The 25,669-nt window shown below is 32.4% G+C and overlaps 1 protein-coding gene across 7 annotated transcripts in view; it reads left to right on the top strand.

Annotated features, from left to right (window-relative positions):
* The window catches only part of LOC114713924 (WAT1-related protein At5g40210-like), a 35,088-nt gene that overhangs the window by 4,876 nt on the left and 4,543 nt on the right, over positions 1-25,669 (top strand). For 3 of the 7 annotated variants that reach the window (XR_003737393.1, XR_003737394.1, XM_028898605.1), the window contains exons 1-3: positions 24,670-24,952; positions 25,086-25,199; positions 25,397-25,625. Coding sequence is in view for 5 of the 7 variants with exons in the window: in XM_028898605.1 (XP_028754438.1) it covers positions 24,714-24,952; positions 25,086-25,199; positions 25,397-25,625 (582 nt within the window). In the remaining 2 variants the exon portion in view is untranslated. Of the gene's footprint in view, positions 1-11,289; positions 11,521-11,656; positions 11,771-24,669; positions 24,953-25,085; positions 25,200-25,386; positions 25,626-25,669 lie in introns of those variants that run through there. The other 4 variants (XM_028898609.1, XM_028898608.1, XM_028898607.1 and 1 more) reach the window with 4 other exon arrangements.

Raw genomic sequence — 25,669 nt, 5'->3', positions numbered from 1 at the left:
GTCGAAACTGCAACATTCTTTTTACATGGAAGCTCTCAATCTCATGCCACTAGAGTATAAGACCAACCATGATTAAGTTGATTTAATATGTTTTATTCAAGTTTACCAATTTAATTCAATTTAAATAGATTTAACAAGTTAAAATACTAAAAAAATTGCATCCTACTTGCTCGCTTTACGTGCGTAAGAAAAACATATAAAGGTATGACACACTATCATAATGATTAGATATCACAGTATCGAAGTAATGCCCTGTTTGGTACTAGGGAACTGGAATTAAGGAATTGGAAGTGGAAGTGGAACCAGCTTATATGCATGTTTGGTGTCCTGGAATCGACTTCCTCATGGAACCTAGTTCCATCAAAAACGATAGAACTTGATTCCATGCTCCTACCCATGGAACCGAGTTCCTACCTCAATTCTTTTCCCATTTTCTACCTCTGCCTTCAATTCTTCTGGCATTTGTGAACACTTCGACCCATCATCTTTCACACTCTTCTTCTCTGCTAGTCATCACTCTACCTCCAAGGCCGTCACCGACGTCCACACCCACAGTTGCCATTGTCTCTGTCTTTGACACTCATCTGCACACATCTCCCTCTAGCATCCACTTGCAGAATACGAAAGTGACGACATTTCCCCGTTGGTTTGACGCCCTTCATCACCGCTTTTGAATACGAAGGTCACGACCTCCGCCCCAATCTTTAGCAACAGGTGAAGGAATGATGATGTCACATTTCTCTTTCTGCAACGATAAGCAAATCTTCAGTGGCGAAGTTTGATGGGAATGAAGCTCATCTCCGATAATGAAGGAATGGTTGTGAAAATGGGATTAATTTTTCCCCGCCTAATTTTTGTTAACATCTGGATTAGATCTGAATAAATTGGCATTTATTTTTCATTGAAATTATTCTTTTTAATTTAATTGCTGTATTGCGACTGCTTTGGGGCTAGATTTTGAGCTTGCAAGCGGTGAAGTTTTTTTCTATGCGCTATCACGGTGGACGAGTTTAGGTATGGAAAGGAGGCTTCCTTTTTTTTTTTTTGGGGTTAAAGGGGGCAATTTTGTTCATTCATATTTTATTTACATATATAAATTAGAAATAATACTCTTCCGGTCCTAAATATAAGACCCCTTTTGTAGTGTAATTTACACTACAAAAAGAGTCTTATATTTAGGTAATTACACTACAAAAGGGATCTTATATTTAGGACTGGAGGAGTACATTAGTTTCCTAAACATACCAAACACATTTTAAGTCCCACTTCCACTCTCCATTCTAATTCCACTTCTATCCAAAACTCTTCCATCATGGGACATATTAGTTTTAATAGTTATTAGTTCAAATTTAAATATAATCAATTATAATTAAAATAATAGTAATTTATGACGCTTGATTTTCCAAACATCAAATCCACCTTGTTCACTTAACTAAAGCTCGGGCAACTCGAGTTGTCTTACTCTTTCTATTCTAAATATAAAACACTTATATTAGTGTTGTATAAAAATTTTATATTTAAGACTGGAAGAGTATTTTGTTCATTTATAGTTGTCGCAGACGGAATCATGAAGAAGTGTACCAGAAAGAAAAAGCATGACTATACGTGAGAGACGGGGAGAGTTTCCAGTACCAAACCTCCGTTATGTAAATTATTGGACCAAAAAAAAAAAAAACAAAAGACGGGTCCTTGTTTTTTTGCCACAATTACATGGGTCCTATGTCACGCAAAAAGCACAGCAAAAATTCTAGCCCCATTCTATTTTCTCAATTATAATTTTTACAACATCTTGTGTATATGAAATTTTAACTCATTTTTAATTAATTTTTTTATAATTTTTTCAATTATAGGTATTACTTCCTATACTCATAATTTTTCAATTTGTACGAGAAGCTGCATTAGTAGCTGATAGTGTAATTCTCACTCAACATACAACTAAATTGATGTCGTCATATGCGGATCTAAAAAGATTAAAATAAACCAAGTTACGGTTATACTTTTTTTATGCCAGCCAAATTATAGATTATTATACCCATGCTAAGAGACAATTGTGAGTATAATAATTTTTTTGGGTTAATTTTACCACCTAGAGTAATTTCTTTGTCTTTAACATAAATCAATGTATAATTTCACTCTTAATTTATTGTTATATATATTTTTATTCTTTTGTACTTCTCATAGAAAAAAGTTGAAAAATTATTAAATTCTGAAATACAGTTAAAAAATTCAAAATTTTGCTTGGTACAAATCAAACATGTTAGAAGTGACAAAAAAATAAAACGTATATAGTTGAATAAAGGATTGGTTTGTATCCAGCACTATAAAATATTTTATGGTTTATCCAATATATTGAAGTATTTTTTTCATATGCATCCAACACCTGTAGTATTTTTTTCAGGTCCATCCTTTACCATTAAAAATACTAAAAAAAAAACTTTAGAGTACTTGATGTATATTTCTTTAAATTTAAACAATTATTTGAGGAGTTAATGCCTCTATTAAAATTGCTTTTAAAAAAATACTTTAAGAGCATAATGCTTTTGACAAAGTTAATACTATTTCTAGTGCTTAATATAAGAGCTAGTTTAACTTTCAATTTGGTCCTAAATATAAGGCCATAATCCATTTTGTCTCTGATATTTAATTATTTTTTTAAAGTAGTAATTGTAGCGGTTGCATATGTTAAAAATTTTATTAAATGGTAACTTTAGCTAATACATATATTTTCTAGGAAAGACAACACTTATTTATTACAAAAAATAACTAGTTTAATAAACTTTTTTAATCTACTCAAATTAGTCAGGTAACTCTTATATTAAAGAGTGGAGGTAATACTTTAAAGATAAAATGATATTACAAAATAATCTAAGACACTTTAGGTTGTTGGATAAATAACAAAATAGGGTGCACGAAGTCCATTAAACCTTTGAATAAATTGATTGCATGGTTGAAAACGTCTGTAGGGTATGGAATTGTCCGAAAGCAATGAAGGGAGAAGGTGAAGGTGGAAAGAGCACAATAAATACACACACACACATAATAGGAAAACGAAACAGAGGAGAGGATCAATGGAGGATCTAAAAGTCACAATACTAATGGTAGCAGCTCAGGTGGTAGAAGTAGGACTGAACACTCTGGTCAAAGCAGCCACGTCCAAAGGCATGAGCGACTATGTTTTCGTTGTCTACTCAAACGCCATGGCTTTCTCTCTCCTCTTTCCATCTTCCTTCTTTTATTGCAGAAACCGACCTTCTCCCTCTATCATCTGCAGAATATTTCTTCTCAGCTTGATCAGGTTATTTATCTACACATCTTTTAATTAACCGTCCGTAAACTTACCACAGGAAGAAAAAGGCTGTGTTTTGATCAGTTATTTGCCCGTCAATCTGAATTCTGATGGTTTGATATAGTGGAAATTGTGGTAGTTGTGCAGCGCAGACATTGACATATACAGGTATTGGATACAGCTCTCCAGTTCTTGCTTCAGTCATGTCTGATCTCTCCCCAGCTTTTACCTTCCTTCTTGCCATCGGTTTCAGGTATCACCCACACCATCTTTTTAACTGCAGTTTATTTCACTGGCCATGACGCTTTAAGCATAACGTCTTCATGATTTTGTGTTTGTATGAATGCAAAAAGAAGAGTTTAATTTCTGGGAGAGTGAACTTCTAATTACACTCGACAATACTTGAATCTAACTTAGAGGTACAGGAGATCAGCTAATTATATATTATTCAACTTCCCGAATGGATCAGAGTGGAACCTGGATTGAGATGTGAGGTAGATTATACTACCTCCGGTCCTTAATATAAGACCCAGTTTGACTTTTATTTTGGTCCTAAATATAAGACCTCAATCCACTTTGTCTCTCATATTTATATATATTTTTTCCAAAGTAGCCCTTCTAATAATAAGAGTTCTAATCAATATACTTGATTAGTAAGGATATTTTAGAAAAGGCAAGACTTATTTAGGACAAATAACTAATTTAACTTACTTCCTTAATCTCTTCAAATTAGTCAACTGGCTCTTATAATTAGGACCGGAGGTAGTATTATATATTTGCAGATATGAAAGAGTGGAGGTGAGGGAAGTGAGCAGCCATGCAAAATGTATAGGGACAGTGTTGTCCGTTGCAGGAGCTTTAATGGTGACATTGTACAGAGGAGAGGCAAATAATGGAGGTTCCAAGATGGAAGACGATCGGGCAATGGTGGGGTCACAAGGTGATCAGTGGCTTCTTGGAGGCATTCTACTTGCAGCTGGCAGCTTCTGTGTTTCACTGATTCTTAATGTCAAGGTAGGGTTAGGTTTTACGTTAATCGCATGTGGGCCTACCTCTCAATTATTACTGCTTAATTACACTTTACGTTTAATCCAATCTCTACACATTTCTTCATCTTTCTCATCTTGGCCACCTTTGTCTCCGCTATATTTGCTTTTATACATGTTTTTGCTTGCCGTGTTATTATAAACTTGTATGTTTAGCCATTTATTTAAAGTTGATAAGATCTGTGTGTCTTTCATCAACTCCAAATAGTGATGTTTTGACTTTTTTTGGTTTTTTTTTTTGGGGGGGGGGACACTGTAGGAAACTACTCAGTTAAAGTTGCAGTGCATACGTGCCACTATTTGAAAGTTTTTGTTGGATCAATGCCATCTCTTGAAAGGGTTAAAAAATTAGCAGAATAACACCGACCATTAACATTTTTAATAGTCAGAGGTGATACTGCACCCTTTTTTGGTGTAATACTGATCCAACAAAAAGCACAAACTTCTTAGACAAAATTGCATTTTAGTCCATTTTTTCAAAAACCGATATTTTTGTGTGGGGTATATACCAAAAGGGAAAAAAAAAATGATACGCACTATTTGATGTATATATGCAGACATGGATAATGAAGAAGTATCGTGAAGTTGTGATGGTAGCAACCATATCGTGCGGCTTCGTGGCGATGTTATCCGCCATTGTTGCTGTCATTGCTGAGAGAAATAATGCTCAAGCATGGACTCTTCGCCCTGATATGGAGCTGGCTGCTATATTATATTCTGTAAGAAGCGTACAACAAACAAATTAAGTTAATCAACTCATAAAACCCGATACTATCTTCGGTTCCTGGTATAAGAGCTAGTTTAATATTCAATTTGATCTTAAATATAAAATTCCAATTCATTTTGTTTCTTATATTTATCTATTTCCCCCCTAAGATTGTCCTTATAGTAATTGTATGTGTTAAATATTTCATCAAATGATAATTCTAACTAATACATATGATTAGTAATAGTATTTTAGAAAATACAACACTTATTTATTATAAATAATTAAGTTTACTAATTTTTTTAATCGAGTCAAATTAGTCAACTAACTAGCTTTTATATTTATGACAAAAAGTAGTATATCAGTATTTGTTATTTGTTCTAATACATATTTGTTCACAGGGCATTATCGGGATATCGATGAGAAACATAACGCATTAACGCATATATGGGCATGTGGAAGGAAGGGACCTGTGTACGCTGCCATGTTTACTGCTTTAGGAATGATCTTCGCTGTGGCCATGGGAATTGTCTTTCTCGGCCAATCTCTTTCTCTTGGAAGGTAACTATGTGGGTAACAAACAGACAAAAAATGATCCTTAATTCGGATAACCAACAAAAAAAAAAGCAACGTAAATATACATAGGTCCCAAAAAATTCCATATTTATAAATTAAACTTGCATTGCATATCCGTAAGTTGAATCGCGTTATCCATAAACCAAATTTAAATAACAATTTAAGTTCACAAGTCAAATTTACGTATTTGCAAGTGGAATTATGTTCTTTATTAAAAAATAGTAATAATAAATTTCGAGACTCGTTGGTACTTATTGTCGATATGTGGTCACAGTGTAATTACAAAATGATAATGAATAATTAATCTGTTTTTGTATTTCTTGTTGATGAGGCAGTGTGATAGGTGGTGGGGTGATAACTATTGGTTTTTATGGCGTTTTATGGGGTCAGGCACAACAGGAAAAGATGGCTGCTTCTGAGACAAAAGTAATTTGTAGCTCTGTGTCTTCATCTTCTTCATCTTCTTGTAATAATGCAGAGTCGCCTCTTCTGCAGAACCAGAGCGTGTGAAAGTGAAAAAATATTACTCCTCCAGTCCTTAATATAGGACCCAATTCTTGAGTTGGTTTTGATCCTAAATATAAGACCCATTTCTCATATTTATCAATTTTCTCTAAATTACCCCTATGGATATTCTCTCAACTATAACCAAGTAGAAGAGGGAGAGGGGTATTAAAAAAGATGATTATGGTGTTTTAGAAAAAATATGTCACTTTTCTTATAATTAACTAATTTACCTAACTTCCTTAATATAATCAAATTAGTTAAATGGGCTTTATATTAAGAATCGGAGGAATAATATGATCAGTTATTATATTTTTCATTAATGGAAGTATAGTCAGCATCATAGCCCCAGTACTATCTGACGGACTCAAGGGGAATATGCGAAACTCATTATTGAGGCTAAATCAAACTAATTAATTTTTTATAAGCTGATTTTCTTTGTCTTTTTTATTGAAAAAATGAGCACTAACAACATGAGGTTATACGCAGATCGAACCTGTGGCCTCCTTTTTATAAGAGAGTTCGCAATCTCATGCCACCAGAGTATAAGACTATCAGTAATTAAGTTGATTTTCAATGGTTTATTCGAATTTACCAGTTTAATTCAATTTAAATAGATTTAATAAGTTAAAATACTAAAAAAATTGCATCCTACATGCTCACTTTATGTGCCCAATATAAATTTGAGTAGAACAAATTATAATTAAAATAATATAATTTAATAAATTTTTTAATTGAAACCCTCTTTTTTGACACTCCATTCTCCAAAAATTTATTGTTTGGGTTAGCCGCCTTCCTCAGTTTAAAGTCACTCTGTCTCAAACGCCACGTTGATCAGCCAAAGCAATTTTTCTTGACTTTGATTTGATACCTCGTGGTGCTGCGTTGCGGCGATGATTTTACTCCTCTACCCTTTATCCTTCTTTTTTTTTTTTTTTTAATGCCAACCTCTGCGTTTTATCCCTCGCTTCGCATGGTTAGTCACTGTTAGGATCGTCGCCTCACTACCCGGAAAAAAAAAAAACGGTAGAATAACTTTTTAATAGTACCTGAGATATTAATTATAAGATCTAGTTAATTAATTTGATAAGATTAAAAAAAAATTAAATTAATTATTTGTAATAAATAGGTATTGTCTTTCCTAAAATATCCTTACTAAGAAACTCTATTGGCTAGGATTACGATTATTAGAAAAAATACATAAATATGAAAAATAAAGTGGATTGAAGTTTTATATTCAGAATCAAAATAAAAATCAAATAAGATTTTATATTAAGGACTGGAAGTAGTATGTATTCTATAATATTTTTAAATTTTAATGCTGTTTTATAAATTATAATTACCTATAGTTTATATTATAGTCATTAAAAAAGGTACAGTAACTTTTTTAATGTGTTTTTATGATATTTTTCATTTTTAATATTATTTTTTTATGGATCTTATATTTACATACAGTTATATTTGTATTTGATTAAATATACCCTTTTTAGTGCTTATAATTTTTTTAATAATACGTTAATTCTTTTTGTTTTTATAATAACTATTTTTTAATCATTTTACGTATAAATCTACTTTTCAATATATCATTTAAACAAGTTTTAATAGGTCAAACTCATATTTTTACATAGTTTATTTAAATAATATCGTGCTCGAATCCTTGTCATCACGTAAAAAGGAAAAAAAGAGGAGCTGCAATCAAAATTTTAAAAGGTTAATTTTAAAAATCTAAAAAAAAAAAGTGGTCTACAAAAATGAGATATAGTTCCGGAGTCGATTATGTGTGGGAAAGGTATTAGGCATCTCACAACACCGATTTAAGAGAACGGTTACTCTAAATTAACTACTCAAAATTAATATGACATTTTTATTATGTTTTAATTACCCTAAAAAAAAAAGATAAAAACAAAAACAAGTTTTTATTTACAAAAAAATAAATTATTTATAAAACCGGACTTAATTTAGGATAAAAACCTAAGGCTTAAGTATCCTTTAGAGGAATCAAAACTCATGTAATTCGCGGGTAAAAATACATGTTACTTGGTTGGTGTTTTTTTAAAAAAATCTATTCAGTTTAAAAAAGTGTTTTTTGATGGGTTGGTATTTTTTAATATATAAAAGCAAATTTTGTATTTTTATTTAGAAAATATTTTTTGAAAGAAATTTTGGATAATTCTTTCAACGGAAGTTCTAATAACTTCACACTAGAGAATAATCATTCAAGTTTATAGGGTTCTAAAAACTTTACACGGCTTTGAAAAACATTTTAAGATTATATATATACATACTTAAAAAAGACTTTTTATTTTATTATTTATTTATAAACATGAGCCCAAAATTATTTTTTTTCTTTTATTTCAAATAGAAAATTTGTAAAATCACATTATTTTATTATTTATTTATAAATATGGTTTACTAATGAATTTAGATAGCAGCGGAGATTCTAAAAACCTCAGACAGTACAGATATAAAGAAGAAGCACTTTTGAAAATAGAGAAAAAAATACCCAAAAATATTTTATCAAAATTCAAGTTAAACATCGTAGATAAGAATTGAAGTCTATACTTGATGTTCCCCTTATCAATTAACTTGCTTCCTTTTTTATCAAAAAATTCTGAGTGTTTTTTTTCCCAACATTTACTCTCTTATTTATAGACTCCAACTAAGGTTTTGTAAATTTTTTTTAATTTTTTTAAAATTTCTCTCCATTATAACTCATAATATAGCTTTATATTTAAACATCAAATTATTATCAAATTATGAATATTTCTTTTTTGAATTTTTTATAATTATGACCCCAAAAGATGTTTCTAAAAAAATTTTGATTTTGACTTTTGAATTTTTTTTATTTTATTCTTTTTAAAGACTCCAGCCTTTATTTCCTAATTTTGAGGTTAATTGGTTTTAATTCTTATCTTTTATTTTATTGTTATTTATTATAAGAGGGATATTCTTATCTAATTTTTTTTAATTTGACATATAGTGAATTTTTCACACTTAGCTTCCAAACAAAAATAAAAGAAGATATTAATATTTTATTATTCTTTTATTTTATTTTTGTTTATTTAATTTAATTTAATATTTATTGTGAGTGCGGATAAAATTGGTTATTCACAAACATAAATCATGTTGTATTCTCTTTTATTTTATTTTTTGCCAAACATGTTGTATTCTCAAATTTACAAAAATCAATTGCCATAAAAGTCACTTTCACCGCGCTCAATAAAAAGAGAAAATGACAATCAAATACTAATAAGGCATCCAAATAAACAAAATAATAAAGAAGGCACCAAGTACTAATATGGAATTTTGATTTTGAATTTTACAAAACAAACAGTGGGATTTACAGCTTTCATAGTGAGAGTTACTACTTCGTCAATGGGTTTTGCAACTTGTTTTGAAGGGTTTGGCAAGTTTTTTGTAAAAAAATATAATTCCACGCAGAATTTTACAAACACATAGTAAGATTTACAACTTTTATAATGAGATTTATTATTTGGTCAATGGATTTTGCACCCTGTTTTGGGGGATTGGGTAACTTTTATGTTAAAAACAATATAATTTCACGCTGAATTTTACAAAATACATAGTGGGATTTACAATTTTTATAGTGAGAGTCACTACTTTATTAATGGATTTTGTAACATATTTTGAGACTAAAAATCAAAATTTCAAATTAGTACTTCATACCTTATTTATGATTTTATTTATTTAGATGTCTTATTTGTCATTTTAAAATTTAGAAAGGATTTTATTATCATTTTTCCCAATAAAAAAGCCTATCTGATTCCCTTGCTTTATTCATTTATTTGTTGCTGAGAGAATCGTGACGAAGCGTACCTGAAAGAAAAGGCAAGACGATGTCAGAGCATTAAAAAGTAGGGCTAAAGTGCTTACAGCATCCTGAACTATTTATCCAGGTATGTTTAGTGGTCTAAACTAATTTTAGGTGTATCCAGTATCCTAAACTAATTAAAAGGTGCGTTCATATTCCAGACTAACAGAAATGTTATGTTTAACTGTTACTTTTCTAACTCAACTTAAAGTTGACTCCATATATTCTAAATGGTAGACATATGGACATTTGATATATATTATTCTTACTCAAAATTGAATTTATTTCCTTCCTCTTCTTCTAAATAAATTGACTTTTGAGTAAGAGTAATACACATTGGGTGCCTATGTGTCTACTATGTAGAATATCTGGAGTCAACTTTAAGTTGAGTTAGGAAAGTAACAGTTAAACATAACATTTCTGTTAGTCTGGGATATAGACGCACCATTTTAATTAGTCTAGAACATTAGATGTACCTAAAATTATTTTAGGCCACTGGACACATCTGGATAAATAGTTCAGGATGCTAGTCGCACCTTAACTCTTAAACAGTATATCGAATAAATGACTGCATCGTTGAAAACGGCCAAAGTGGATGGATGGAGTAGTACGGAAACAACAAAGAGGACAGTGTGAAAGTAGAAAGAAAGAGCACAATACATAGGAAAGCGAAGCAGAGGAAGGGAGCGAGAAAAACAGAGGAGAGGATCAATGGAGGATCTGAAAGTAACAATATTAATGGTGGCAGTTCAGGTGCTTGACGTAGGACTGAACACTCTGATCAAAGCAGCCACCGCCGAAGGGATGAGCGACTATGTTTTCGTTGTCTATTCAAAAGCCATGGCTTTCTCTCTTCTTCTTCCATCTTCCTTCTTTTATTACAGAAACCGACCTTCTCCCCCCATCACCTTCTCAATCATCTGCAGAATATTTCTTCTCAGTTGGCTTATGTATATACATGATCCTTTATGAAGAAAAAGGCTCTGTTTTGATTACTTATTTGTATATCAATCTTAATTCTGATGCTGTGTGTGAAATTATTGTAGAGAAACTTGATGGATTAACAGTGGAATTTGTGGTAGTTGTGCAGCGCAGACAATGGTATATGTCGGTATTGGATATAGCTCTCCTGTTCTTTCTTCAGTGATGGCTGATCTCTCCCCAGCTTTTACCTTCCTTCTTGCCATCCTTTTCAGGTATCATACCCCGCATCCTTTTGGCCGCAGTTTCTTTCACTGGCCACGACCATTATTTAAGCATAAGTTCTTAAGTTTATGTTTGTATGAACGCAAAGCAGAGGAAGGAGCAAGAAAAAACAGAGCAGAAGATCAATAGATGATATGAAAGTAACAATATTAATGTTAGTAGCTCAGGTGCTTGAAGTAGGCATGAACACTCTGATCAAAGCAGCCACCGCCAAAGGCATGAGCGACTATGTCTTCATGGTCTACTCAAACGCCATGGCTTTCTCTCTCCTTCTTCCATTTTCCTTCCTCTATTATAGAGACCGACCTTCTCCCTCTATCACCATCTCAATGTTCTGCTGAATATTTCTTCATAGCTTGCTCATGTATATATATTATCCTTTATGAAGAAATTAAAAAGCTCTGTTTTGATTACTTATTTGCATATCATCAATCTGAATTCTGATGATGTGTGTGAAATTGTGGAGAAATTTGATGCACTTATGGTGGAATTTGTGGTAGTTGTGCAGCGCGGACATTGTTATATACAGGTATTGGATATAGCTCTCCAGTTCTCGCTTCAGTCATGTCTGATCTCTCCCCAGCTTTTACCTTCCTTCTTGCCATCATTTTCAGGTATATCACCCACCATCTTTTGAACTTTAGTTTATGTTTGTACGAATGCGAAGAACGTTCTTGGGAAAATAAACCCCTAATTAGACCCGACAATTCTGATCCAGCAGTGCTGGAGATGGGATAATGAAAAAGTGAAACCAGATGTTAGGCATATTTGCAGATATGAAAAAGTGGAGGTGGGGAAAGTGAGCAGCCATGCAAGGTGTACAGGGACAGTGTTGTCCATTACAGGAGCATTAATAGTGACACTGTACAGAGGAGAGGCAAATGGGGGAGATTCCAAGTTAGAAGATGGGTGGCTTCTCGGAGGCATTTTACTTGCACTTGGCCACCTCTGTGTTTCAGTCATTTTTAACGTCAAGGTAGCTACCCTTGGCTTTCCCATTATTTTTGTTTCCGCGTCTCTTTCCCAGTCTCATCATGTGGGGCTGCGTTCATAACCACTCAATAATTATTGCTTAATTACACTTGACCTTTAATGTAATTTCATAACCACCTCGGTCGCTTCTATATATTTGTGTTTTGGGTACAATCTTAACAACCACTACATTTTTTTCAAGGACCACTGGACCCCATAAAATTTATTTGAGGGCATGAAGTTAGAAGGGAGCAATTTTCTCACTTGGTTGACTGAGTTAAACGTCCGTTTATTTATTTTGTGTGGGTTCCACAATATTTCCGCGCCTAAGGTTGCTCCATCCTCCATCAATGACGCGACCAACCTCCTCAACTGCCATTAATTTCAATGAGGCCAGGCTCCAGGCATCGTCCTCCTCAGCGCAACTTCTCCAAACTTCTATTTCTCCTCTTCCTTACAAAGATCTCTTCCTCATGGTCTGGCCTGAATCTATGAGAGAGAGAGAAGATGGGAGGCAGGAAGGCCGGTCAAGGTGACAAAGAGAAACTGAAAAAAACGTTTGAGAGACAGATGATAGGGAAGGTTGTTCAAGGGAAGGAATGGGAAGTTGTTAAACTTAGTTGTTCTCCAGATAAATTTTATGGTCTTCAAGGTAAACTTAGTTGTTAAAGTTGCAATTTAACCTTTGTAGTTTTTTAATCATGTACTCTATGTGTTTTGATTGGGAGGAGAAAAAAAATAAAAAATTATACCCCTCCGATATTTAATATAAGACTTAATTAATTAATTTGAGCAGATTAAAAATATTAATTGAATTAGTCAACATATCATTTTTTAAAAAAATAATTTAAGCATTTTTCCTTAATTCTCTCCCCCTCTCTCTTATTTGATTATTGTTGGAGAATATTAATAGGGTTGATTTGGAAAAAAAATTGGTAAACATATAAAATAGGTCTTACATATAGAATCAATATCAATTCTCTAATTAAGTCTTACATTAAACACTGGAGGATAAGCATTAAGAAATTACCCAGACATATATGGTCTGCAATTACGCTTGAAGCTGCAACGCATACTTGTATTCATTCAAGTATAAATTAAATTTCTCTTTGGAATAATTTTTTTGCGTTAATGTTCATCTAACATTTCAAAATATTTTTAATATATTCTAAGTGAGTGTTAAAGAACAATTAAATCGTTAGTTCTTTTTTTGCCAACGTAAGTTATTATTGTATCGATAGTAGTCGTGGTAGGTACATCCGAGTATGCAAGAATTTTTCATATACAAGGACTAGTTAATGAGATAGGACTCATAAAATACTTTAAATATTTCAGAATGTCAGATAAATTATAAAATAGTTTAGAGTGTTAGTTGCAACTGAAAAAAAAATACTTAAAAGTGTTAGATAAACCTTAATTCTGATTTTTTTTAGAGGACCGATAATTTTTTTGTGCGGAATAAACGAAAAATGATACACATACTTAGCTCGATTTTATATGTATATATGCAGACATGGATAATGAAGGAGTATCGCGAAGTTGTGATGGTGGCAACCATATCATGCGGCTTCGTGGCGATGTTATCCGCCATTGTTGCTGTCATTGCTGAGAGAAATAATGCTCAAGCATGGACTCTTCGCCCTGATATGGAGCTGGCTGCTATATTATACTCTGTAAGAAGCATACAACAAACAAATTAAGTTAATCAACTCATAAAACCTGATACTATCTCCGATCCTTGATATAAGAGTTAGTTTAATATTTAATTTGATTTTAAATATAAGACTTTAATTCACTTTGTTTTTCATATTTATCCATTTTGTCCTAAAATTGTCATTGTAGTAATTGTACATGTTAAATATTCTATTAAATGGTAATTCTAACTAACACATATGATTAGCAATGATATTTTATGGAATACAACAACTATTTATTATAAATAACTAAATTTACTAATTTTCTTAATCGAATCAAATTAGTCAACTAGTTCTTGTATTAAGGACTGAAAATAATATACCAGTATTTGTTATTTGTTCTAATACACATTTATTCATAGGGCATTATTGGGCTATGGATGAGAAAAATAACGCGCTTCTGGGCATGCGGAAGGAAGGGACCTGTGCACGCCGCCATGTTTACTCCTTTAGGAATGATCTTCGCTGTTGCCATGGGAATTGTCTTTCTCGGCCAGTCTCTTTCTCTTGGAAGGTAACTATGTGGGTAACAAACAGACAAAAAATTATCCTTAGATCCGGGTAACAAAAAAAAAAGAGAGTAAATATACCTAGGTCCCAAAAAAATTCCATACGTATAAATTAAACTTGCATTGCATATCCGTAAGCTGAATCGCGTTATTGATAAACCAAATTTAATTAACAATTTATGTTCACAAGTCAAGTTTACATATTTACAAGTGGAATTGTGTTCTTCATCGATCAATTTTAAAAAAATAGTAATAATAAATTTCGAGACTTGTTGGTACTTATTGTCGATATGTAGTCACAGTGTATTATAAAATGATAATGAATAATTCGTCTATTTCTGTTTTTCTTGTTGATGAGGCAGTGTGATTGGTGGTGGGCTGATAACTATTGGGTTTTGTGGCGTTTTATGGGGTCAGGCTCAACAGGAAAAGATGGCTTCTGAGACAAAAGTAATTTGTAGCTGTGTGTCTTCATCTTCTTCCTCTTGTTGTAATAATGCAGAGCCTCTTCTGCAGAACCAGAGCGTGTGAAAGTGAAAAAAATATTAATATGATCAGTTATCATATTTTTCATTAATGGAAGTATAGTCAGCATCATACCCCCAATAATATCTAACGGACTCAACGGGAATATGTGAAACTCAACATTGAGGCCTAAATTGAACTAGTTTTATAAGTTGATTTTCTTCTCTTTTTTTATTTATTAAAAGAATAGGCACTAAAGGCATAAGGTTATACGTAGCATCAAACCTGCCATCTCTTTTTACAAAAGAGTTCTCAATCTTATGTCATTAGAGTATAAGACTGTTAGCGATTAAAGTGATTTTGTATGTTTTATTCACATTTACCAATTTAATTCAATTTAAATAGATTTAACAAGTTAAAATACTAAAAAAAAATTTGCATCCTACTTGCTCATTTATATGCGTAATATAAGTTTGAGGAGCACAAATTATAATTAAAATAATAAAATTTTTAATTCAAACTCTTTTTTTGAAACCCCATTCTCCAAACGTCATATTCATCTTGTTCACTTAGGGGGTGTTTAGTTTCCTTAAAAGTACTTTCACGCAAGTTAAAACAAAACTCTTCTCACATATTTATTTTGTATATTATAAAATTATTTTTAAAACTATAATTTAGTTGTCATCCAAATACTCCCTTGACTAAGTAGAAAACGCGCCTTAATTAAAATTACTGTTTGAGTGAAAAGCATGGTAGACCTTTATATTGACATTTATTGTTTGGGTTAGCCGCCCTCAGTTTAAAGTTATTGTCTCAAACGCCACGTTGATCAGCCAAAGCAAATTGTCTTGACTTTTGATGCCTCACTGTTAGGGATGAGTATTCAGTTTTTTGGTTCGGTTATCGGTGATAACCAAATTAATTGAATAACTGAATAGAGCAAATTTTAAATACCGAACCGAAATTGATTAACCGAACTAACTAAAACTGAACTAACTGAAATATTTCGGTTCGGTTAATTGATTAACCAAAATATATAAATATAAAAAATGATTTTAAATTAAAAAAATAATAAAACACAATTACAACCATTAATTAATAAATATTTCATCATTCAATGTGATTTATTATAATAATATTTAATTTATTATAATCATATTTATTGAATATAAATATATTTAAAGAGTTTACATAAACCGACATATATATTTATTATAATAAAATTTATTAAATATAAATATATAATATATTTATTTTAGTTTTTCAGTTATAACCAAATTTTTTTTTCTACTAGTCGAACCGAATACCGAAACCAAATTGTTTAAAAAATAAAAACCAAATGTGTAACTGAAAACCAAAATAACTGAACCAAAAAATCGAAATTGAATTCGGTTTGGTTACGGTTCAGTTTTGCTCACCCTTACTCACTTTGTTTGCATTGAGGTCATAATTTTACTCCTCCACCCTTTATCCTTCACTGTGGGCAGTTAGTCACTGTTAGGATAGATTTTTTTTATTTATTGCAAACTAGGTATCATTACGTTTGTCATCCTACTTTTTTTTATTGTGAAAAAATAGAAAATTTTAGTAATATAGCACGACGAAGTATACAATGTCTTGTACTTTTGTCATCCTTGATCAGAAAGTAATGACACTGCAAGATCTATGATCAAGAGCATACGTTTGTACCTCTCATCACACAGATACAGGCAATAATCATTATGTCCTATCAAGAATTTTATATAAACACTTCAAAAATTGTGACTCTTAGAAGTCATATCTTCTAAAAGCTCCCACTTATAAAAAGCATACAAATATTATTCACAAAATAATCATTCAACAATAATTTAAGTAATTTCATTAAATGAAGTAAACACTTAGTCTGTTTACAATGCATGAAACCAAAAACTTAATATAACAAACATTAATAAAGCGAATACAAATATTATATCATTTGATATGAACATAAAGGTAATCAAGCATTGCTTTCCTCAGTTTCCTAAGTTTGTGTGTTTTGGTCATAAAGGATGATACTAAATCTATAGCCTAAATCCAGTAAAATTTCCTTATGGGTTTTCCTTTAGGTTCGCCTCTGACCCTTATTGCTTTTATGTATTCCATTATGACTTTAGGGTAGAATTTAGTATTTTTCCAGTAAAATTTTTTTTCTGCTAGCCCAACCGAATACCAAAACCAAATTTTTTTCTATAAGCATAAGTCCAAGCCCAAGGAACTTAGACACATTAAATTATGAGACAGAAGGAATTTGTAGCTACCAACAAGTCCAAGCCGAAGGAACTTAGACACCTTAAATACCATATTTTAGGTTTGGTTCTTAGAATGGTGTGTATGAAACAAACACTAGTGGGAGGGGGTTCTCGTTACGGTACTTGACAATACCCCAAGATATTAGTCTCTTATTGTTCGGATGGGAAGATACTCTGAGTAACAAAAAAAAGGTAATTTGTAGCTATGTGTCTTCATCTTCTTCCTCTTGTTGTAATAATGCAGAGCCTCTTCTGCAGAACCAGAGCGTGTGAAAGTGAAAAAATATTAATATGATCAGTTATTATAAAAATATTAATATGATCAGTTATTATATTTTTCATCATTGAGGCTAAATAAAACTAATTTTATTAGTTGATTTCCTTTTTTTTTCCTTATTAAAAGAATAGGCACTAAAAACATAAGGTTATACATAGGATCAAACCTGTGACCTTTTTTCACAAAAGAATTTTCGGAAGGTATTTGGATGTCTCCAAAAGTATTTTTTAAAAACACTTTTTAGTAAATGGAGACAAATTTTTCTACATATTTATTTCATATATTATAAAATTATTTCTAAAATCATGGTTTGATTTTTATCCAGACACTCTTCAATCTCATGTCATTAGAGTATAAGACTGTTAGCAATTAAAGTGATTTTCTATGTTTTATTCAAATTTATCAATTCAATTCAATTTAAATAGACTTAACAAGTTAAAATACTAAAAAATGTGCATCCTACTTGCTCACTTTTTATGCGTAATATAACTCCGAGGAGAACAAATAATAGCTAAAATAATATAATTTAATAAAATTTTTAATTCAAACTCTCCTTTTTTGACGCCCCATTCGCCAAACGTCAAATTCATCTTGTTCACTTAGCTATTATGGGTGTGTTTAGATAAACGGTGGGAGAAGTCATCTTTTTTCAATATGATTTTTGCAAAAATCAGATTAGATAAAAGTCAGATAGGATGATGTTATTTATTTTTGTATTAACTTTTGTAGAAAAGTTAGTTTGAGAAGTTGAAACTTGTTTGAATGAATAATAAAAAAATAAGTTTAGATACAAAATGACTGAAAAAGACATAAATTTTATTAAATAATATTATAATAGTAAGTTCTAAGCAATAAAATAAAAACAAAAAGATATCTTTTTTTTATACAAAAAACCAAAAAAATAATATAAACATTAAGTAAATAAATGGCATGGTACTTTATCCCCCCCAATTTACGTTCATTATTTACTCTTTTTTTTTGATAATTTATGTTCAGTATTTACTAAAAAAAATATTATCCTCAATTTATTGTTCAACTTTTACAACATGTGAATGTCCAAAAAAAAAACTGTTCATGTCCAGTATCATATCTTCTCTTTCTTCTTTCCTTCTGTCTTGCACACCTCACCGTCCCCTACCCCAAAAGCGCAAAAAAATAGCTTCTACTCAAAAGCTCATTAGACCTAGAAGTCCATCACAAAAAGAAGTCAATCCAACAATTTCAAAATCCAAAAAGTAGCCGGTGAAAATGTACATTTAGGTCACAAAACGTAATCCCAAACACAGCCTATGTTGGTTCAGCCGTTAGCGAAAATGACTTTTCACTTGTTTGCGTCAGCTGCCCTCAGTTTACAGTTACTCTGTACCATAGAGAAAATAATTTTATGACTAATCATCTTATCAAGTTATCATATAGGATAAAAGAAAATTATTGTATCTTTAATCACATTTCATCTTTCTTAATGAAAGATAAGCTTCCCTTTCTTGCTGTGACCTTGATTTTGCTTTTTTGTGATAAATATAGTTTCTATTCAAAAAATGTCCACTCTGTCTCAAATGCCACGTTGATTAGCCAAAGCAATTTTTCTTGACTTTTGATGCCCCGCTGTATTGCGTTGCGGTGTTAATTTTACTCCTCTGCCCTTTATCCTTCCCTTCGGGCAGTTAGTCATTGTTGAGATAGAAATTTTCTCACCTCACAGAACAGTATTGGGCAACAACTGAAAAAAAAGGGGAAAATGGCATTAAGGTCCCACACAAGCATAAATACAGCAAAAAGGTTCCCTGAAATCTCATAATGTTTCTGAAGTCCCAAAGGAACTTGTGTGCAATTTTCAGAATCATCAAATGACACTCTTGCCCTAACTATTAGAAACAAAAGATGGTGGATGAGGAGTTTCCCGATCAATATGGTTGAGAGAGAAGACGTTGGGAAAGAGGGAAGGAGCAATTGATGATAAAGTATCTTCTCCATTACTATTAGTAAACTCCAAAGAGCTTTTATGTGAATCTCCACAAATCTTCAGGTGTGGAACTTTCTTTCTTCTCCTCTCCTACCTTTCTTGACAGATTGTGCATTTGTTTGAAAATGGGAAATCAGAAAATCATTTTTGCCTTTAGTACTGCAAAGCTTTTGTTTTTGGTCTAGGATTCACAAGTTAATCAATGGAGAAGCTGTGTTTTTAGTTAGTGTGTGTTGGTGATTTAAGATGGGTGTGTAAGATGATCATGGGTGCTCTGTTTTTGGGTTGCTTGTGGGTGGTTTTGCTCTATTCTGACGTTAGTTTAGTGGCAAAGGAAGATGAAGATGAAGGTTAGTGTGGGCAGAAACCCTTAGCACGAAATGAGATATTGTGTTGTCAATCAAGCCGCAATAGTTGTCAATGTGTGCCGCAACACTTGTCAATATAGCGCCTTGACTTGTCAATGACAGTTGCGTGATTCTTGATACAGGTTTAAATTCCTGATGACGAGTACATCTGTAAAGCATCTATTTTGCTTTGTTCACATAGGGGGAAAATTTATAAATAATAGAGAAGATGATATGAGATATGTGAGAGGTAGTGTAAGAACAATAAATGTAAAGGAGGGCACAAGTTATGAAGAATTGAAGGAGATAATATCATCAATTGCTGGAAAAGAAAGCAATTCATTTCTTTTGAAATTTTCAGTTGTGTTTGCTAAAAAAAACTTTTGTGGAATTAGTAGATGATGATGGGCTAGAACATTTGATAAAGTTCAATGAAGAAAGTGGTCATGTGTATGTAGAAGAGAATGAAAATAAGGACCACATAGAAGCAACAAGGGATAATACACTAGAGGAACAAAATGTGTAAGTTTAGTTTAACAAAACTGTTATTGTCATTTCTTCGTATGTCAGTTGTTACTGTCTTACTACCAACTTGTCAATGTATGCACCTTAACTTGTCATTTCCTGCAGGATTAATCAATCATTTGGAGATGTCAATGAATTGCTTATATCTCCACCTACCTTATCTGATGTGATTGGAGAGCCACCATCAATTCCTTGTGCTGTTGAAATGATCCCAACACCTACACCACAAATAAATTTTACAAAATGGAAGGATTTGATTATTGGAGAAGGACAAATATTTCCAAATGCCACTGCTCTCCGAAAAACATTGTACAAGACATGCAAGAACCTAAATCCCAGCTGAGAACATATTGAAGTCAGCTATTTTTTGTATATGGATGTGAAGAGAATATTTTGTAAATAGGTGTGAAGGAATTTTTTTGTAAATAGATAAACACCATTGGTTAGTTTTGACATTACATGCAACCCCTATGTTTTTTTGGGATGGGTTGTGAAATAGGTGTAGTTTCATGTATATGAAGGTGTAAATGAAAGTTGACTATGAATTGGCATGTTAGATTCTGCTGTCAGTTCAGTTGTCATTACCTGCACCCTGCGTTGTCATAAGACCTGTTATGACTTGTCAATCATTGCACTATGACTTGTCAATAAATTTGCTGATGTAAATTGTCAACAATATGAATTCAAGTAACATAACCTTTTTTACCATCAAATGATATTTTCAATCACTCTGTCATATTATATTTTAGTTATATTGTCATATATAATCATTATTAATGAAGTGGCAAAAACTTACCTCTTCCTATCCCCTATCAATGGTGGCACTGTGACTTGTCAATAGTAATACACTGACTTGTCAATGGAGCTCTGTGTCTTGTTAATGAGAACACTGTCCCTTCTCAATGATGGCACTATGACTTGTCAATAGAGCACTGTGACTTGTTAGTGAAGACACTGTCCCTTGTCAACGGTCACACTATGACTTGTTAATAGAGCACTGTGACTTGTTAGTAAGAACACTTCCTTGTCGATGGTCGCACTATGACTTGTCAATGGAGCACTGTGACTTGTTAATGAGAACACTGTCTTTTGTCAATGTTCACAGTATGACTTGTCAATGGAGCATTGTAACATAATTTATATAGACACCTTTAGTGGTGAAAATTTTGAATATCAATTATTAATATCCATATATTCATTTGTTATGAAATTCTTATATCACTTGTCATTAAATTAGAACATTTTATAAAACTCTGTCCCTTAATATCTTTGCACATATAAAACAAAAATGTAATTAAAAATGTAATAAAACCCTAAGAAATTAGTATTACAACATGTGATGACAAAGGTAATAATATTATAAACATAATTTGATTAGTTTGTTACAAAATGACCTGTTTGCCAATCATCTTACAACACATATCATGGCTAACAAAACAAAAAATTAATAGACTACTCTATCTCCTCTTTTTGCTCTTATTGTAGTTCGATAACATCGACATCACTTCACTTTCATGTTCATTATTTGGATGGGTAACCAACCACCACAAACAGCCAACCTTCAACTCTTGTAGTTCACCATTGGAGTATCATAGCATTGTATATCCTGCATCATCACGAACAGTGCCATCCCACTCTTGTAGCAAAGAGAGAATATGAACTCCACATGAATCACTGCCAAGGAAATTGAATATGTTAGCACCATGCAATTGTTATGGTGAACAAAAACAACATAACACAATCGAACAAAACAACTACAGTCACGTATCATTCTGCACATAAACTTTAGCCCATTTCACTTCGTTGTCAATTTTGTCCTCATTGGCAAACAATTCTGGCTTAATAGCACGCAACATCGTATGGAAACAGTTCATCTGTAAAAAAACATATAATCAAAAGGCTTCACTAACAACACAGCATCTAGTGACAAGTAACACATCATCCAGTGACTAAAAACACAACATCCACTAACAACTAACAGAGCATCCAGTGACAAGGGACAGAGCATCCAATGACAAGTAACACAGCATCCACTAACAACTAACAGAGCATCCAGTGACAACTAACAGAACATCCAGTGACAAGTAACACAGCATCCACTAACAACTAACAGAGCATCCAGTGACAAGTAACATCAGATAAGGTAGGTGAAGATATAGACAATATATTTGTGGTGTAAGTATTGGGATCATTTCAACAGCGTAAGGAATTGATGGTGGCTCTCCAATCACATCAGATAAGGTAGGTGGAGATATAAGCAATTCATTGACACCTCCAAATGATTGATCAATCCTGCAGGAAATGACAAGTTAAGATGCATACATTGACAAGTTGGTAGTAAGACAGTAACAACTGACATATGAAGAAATGACAATAACAGTTTTGTTAAACTAAACTTACACATCTTGTTCCTCCAGTGTATTATCCCTTGTTGCTTCTATGTGGTCCTTATTTCCATTCTCTTCTACATACACATAACCACTTTCTTCATTGAGCTTTATCAAATGTTCTACCCCATCATCATCTACTAACTCCACAAAAGTTTTTTTTTGAACAAACACAACTGATGATATTATCTCCTTCAATTCTTCATAACTTGTGCCCTCCTTTATATTTGTTGTTCTTACACTACCTCCCACATATCTCATATCATCTTTTCTATCATTTATAAATTTTCCCCTATGTGAACAAAGCAAAATAGATACTTTACAGATGTACTCACCATCAGTAATTTGAACCTACATCAAGAATCACGCAACTGTCATTGACAAGTCAAGGCGCTATATTGACAAGTGTTGCGGCACACATTGACAACTATCGCGGCCTGATTGACAACACAATATCCCATTTCGTGCTAAGGGTTTCTACCCACACTAACCTTCATCTTCTTCTTCCTTTGCCACTAAACTAACGTCAGAGCAGAGCAAAACCACCCACAAGCAACCCAAAAACAGGGCACCCATGATCATCTTACACACCCAACCTAAATCACCAACACACACCAACAAAAAACACAGCTTCTCTATTGATTAACTTGTGAATCCTAGACAAAAAACAAAAGCTTTGCAGTACCAAAGGCAAAAACGATTTTCTGATTTCTCATTCCCAAACAAATGCACAATCTGTCAAGAAAGGTAGGAGAGGAGAGGAAAGAAAGTTCCATACCTGAAGATCTGTGGAGATTCACATGGAAGCTCTTTGGAGTTCACTAATGATAATGGAGAAGATACTTCATCATTAATGGCTCCTTCCCTCTTTCCCAATGTCTTCTCTCTCAACCATATTGATCGGGAAACTCCTCACCCACCGTCTTTGTTTTTGATAGTTAGGGCAAGAGGATAGTTAGGACAAGAGTGTCATTTGATGATTCTGAAAATTGTACACAAGTCCCTTTGGGACTTCAGAAATATTATGAGATTTCATGGGATTTTTTTGTTGTATTTATGCTTGTGTGGGACCTTAAAGCCATTTTCCCAAAAAAAAAAAAAGGTAGAATAACTCTTTACTCCCTCTATGTTTTTTTTTTTGTAAAACAACCTTAAATCTCATTATGTAAATCAAAAAATTAATTAAAAATAATAAAAAAATAGAAATAAAAAATTTTGCGCAAAAATACCTTTATTTATAGGGAAAGTATGAGAAAAGAGAATTCAAAAATTATTATAATAAAGATAATTATAAAAAAGAGAAAATGTGTAATAGAGAAAGATGATGGTTTGAGTATTAAAATAAAAATTTAATGGGAACAACACAGAAAATTTGCTACAAAAATTTAAAATAACTTGCAAATATTGCTTATATTTAAGGACAAGAGGAGATGGTAGTTAGTTATTACTTATAAAAAGAGATGGAGGGAGTAATATGTTAATATTTTTAAATTTTTAATATTATTTTATAAATTATGTTTACCGATACTTATATTTCAGTCATGAAAAAAAGGTAGAATAAATTTTTAAATATGTTTTTATTTTTTTTAATATTATTTTATAAATTTTATATTTACATATGTTTATATTTTTATTCATTAAATATATCCTTTTTTGTGTTTATAAATTTTTTAATGATGCATTAATTCTTTTTATTTTTATAACAATTTTTTAGTTATTTTATATATAAACTTACTTTTTAATATATAATTCAAATAAGTTTCAATCCGTTTCAACATGATATTTTTACAATAATTTATTTATATATAATTTATTCACAAAATCATAAATTTGAATCTTATTGCTAACGTGAGAATTTTGTTAATAGATGATCTATAGGTATTTCTTAAGTGCTTCTTACGACTGGATGCATGTCCTAATGCGGTGTATTTTATTCATTTATTTATCACAAAGAGAATCATGAAGAAGCAGACAATGTCAGTGCATTAAAAGTATGTCGAATAAATGATTCCATCGTTGAAAACGGGCAAAGTGGATTGGATAGAGTAGTCTGGAAACAATAAAGGGAGAGTGTGAAAGTAGAAAGAAAGAGCACAATACGCAGGAAAGCGAAGCAGAGGAAGGGACGGAGAAAAACAGAGGAGAGGATCAATGGAGGATCTGAAAGTAACAATATTAATGGTGGCAGTTCAGGTGAATGAAGTAGTGCTGAACACTCTGATCAAAGCAGCCACCGACGAAGGGATGAGCGACTATGTTTTCGTTGTCTATTCAAACGCCGTGGCTTTCTCTCTTCTTCTTCCATCTTCCTTCTTTTATTATAGAAACCGACCTTCTCCCCCCATCACCTTCTCAATCATCTGCAGAATATTTCTTCTCAGCTTGCTCATGTATATATATTATCCTTTATGAAGAAAAAGGCTCTGTTTTGATTACTTATTTGTATATCAATCTTAATTCTGATGTTTATGTGTGAAATTATTGTAGAGAAACTTAATGGATTAACAGTGGAATTTGTGGTAGTTGTGCAGCGCAGACAATGGTATATGTCGGTATTGGATATAGCTCTCCTGTTCTTTCTTCAGTCATGGGTGACCTCTCCCCAGCTTTTACCTTCCTTCTTGCCATCATTTTCAGGTATCATACCCCGCATCCTTTTGGCCGCAGTTTCTTTCACTGGCCACGACCATTATTTAAGCATAAGTTCTTAAATTTATGTTTGTATGAACGCAAAGAATCCAAAAGTTGTGGATATATATCAGATAATTTTATTATTGTGCAGTGAATGGGGTGAAACCTGGATTGAGATGTTTGGTAGACTAAGTTATTTGCAGATATGAAAAAGTGGAGATGAGGCAAGTGAGCAGTCATGCAAAGTGTATAGGGACAGTGTTGTCCACTACAGGAGCGTTAATGGTGACCCTGTACCGAGGGGAGGCAAATAGTGGAGATTCCAATCTGGAAGACGATAAGGCAATCGTCTTGCCACAAGATGAGTGGCTTCTAGGGGGCGTTCTCCTTGCACTCGGCAGCTTTTGTCTTTCTGTCGTGTTTAACGTCAAGGTAGGGTTAAGTCCTTGGTTCTTCATTTTTTGGTTGCTAGCTGC

Source organism: Neltuma alba, unplaced genomic scaffold (genome assembly GCF_004799145.2).
Source record: "Neltuma alba isolate B1F8T4 unplaced genomic scaffold, ASM479914v2 tig00011479_pilon, whole genome shotgun sequence".
Lineage (NCBI taxonomy): Eukaryota > Viridiplantae > Streptophyta > Magnoliopsida > Fabales > Fabaceae > Neltuma > Neltuma alba.
Note: the sequence above shows the minus strand (reverse complement) of the source record. Positions and strands in the feature narration are given on the sequence as shown.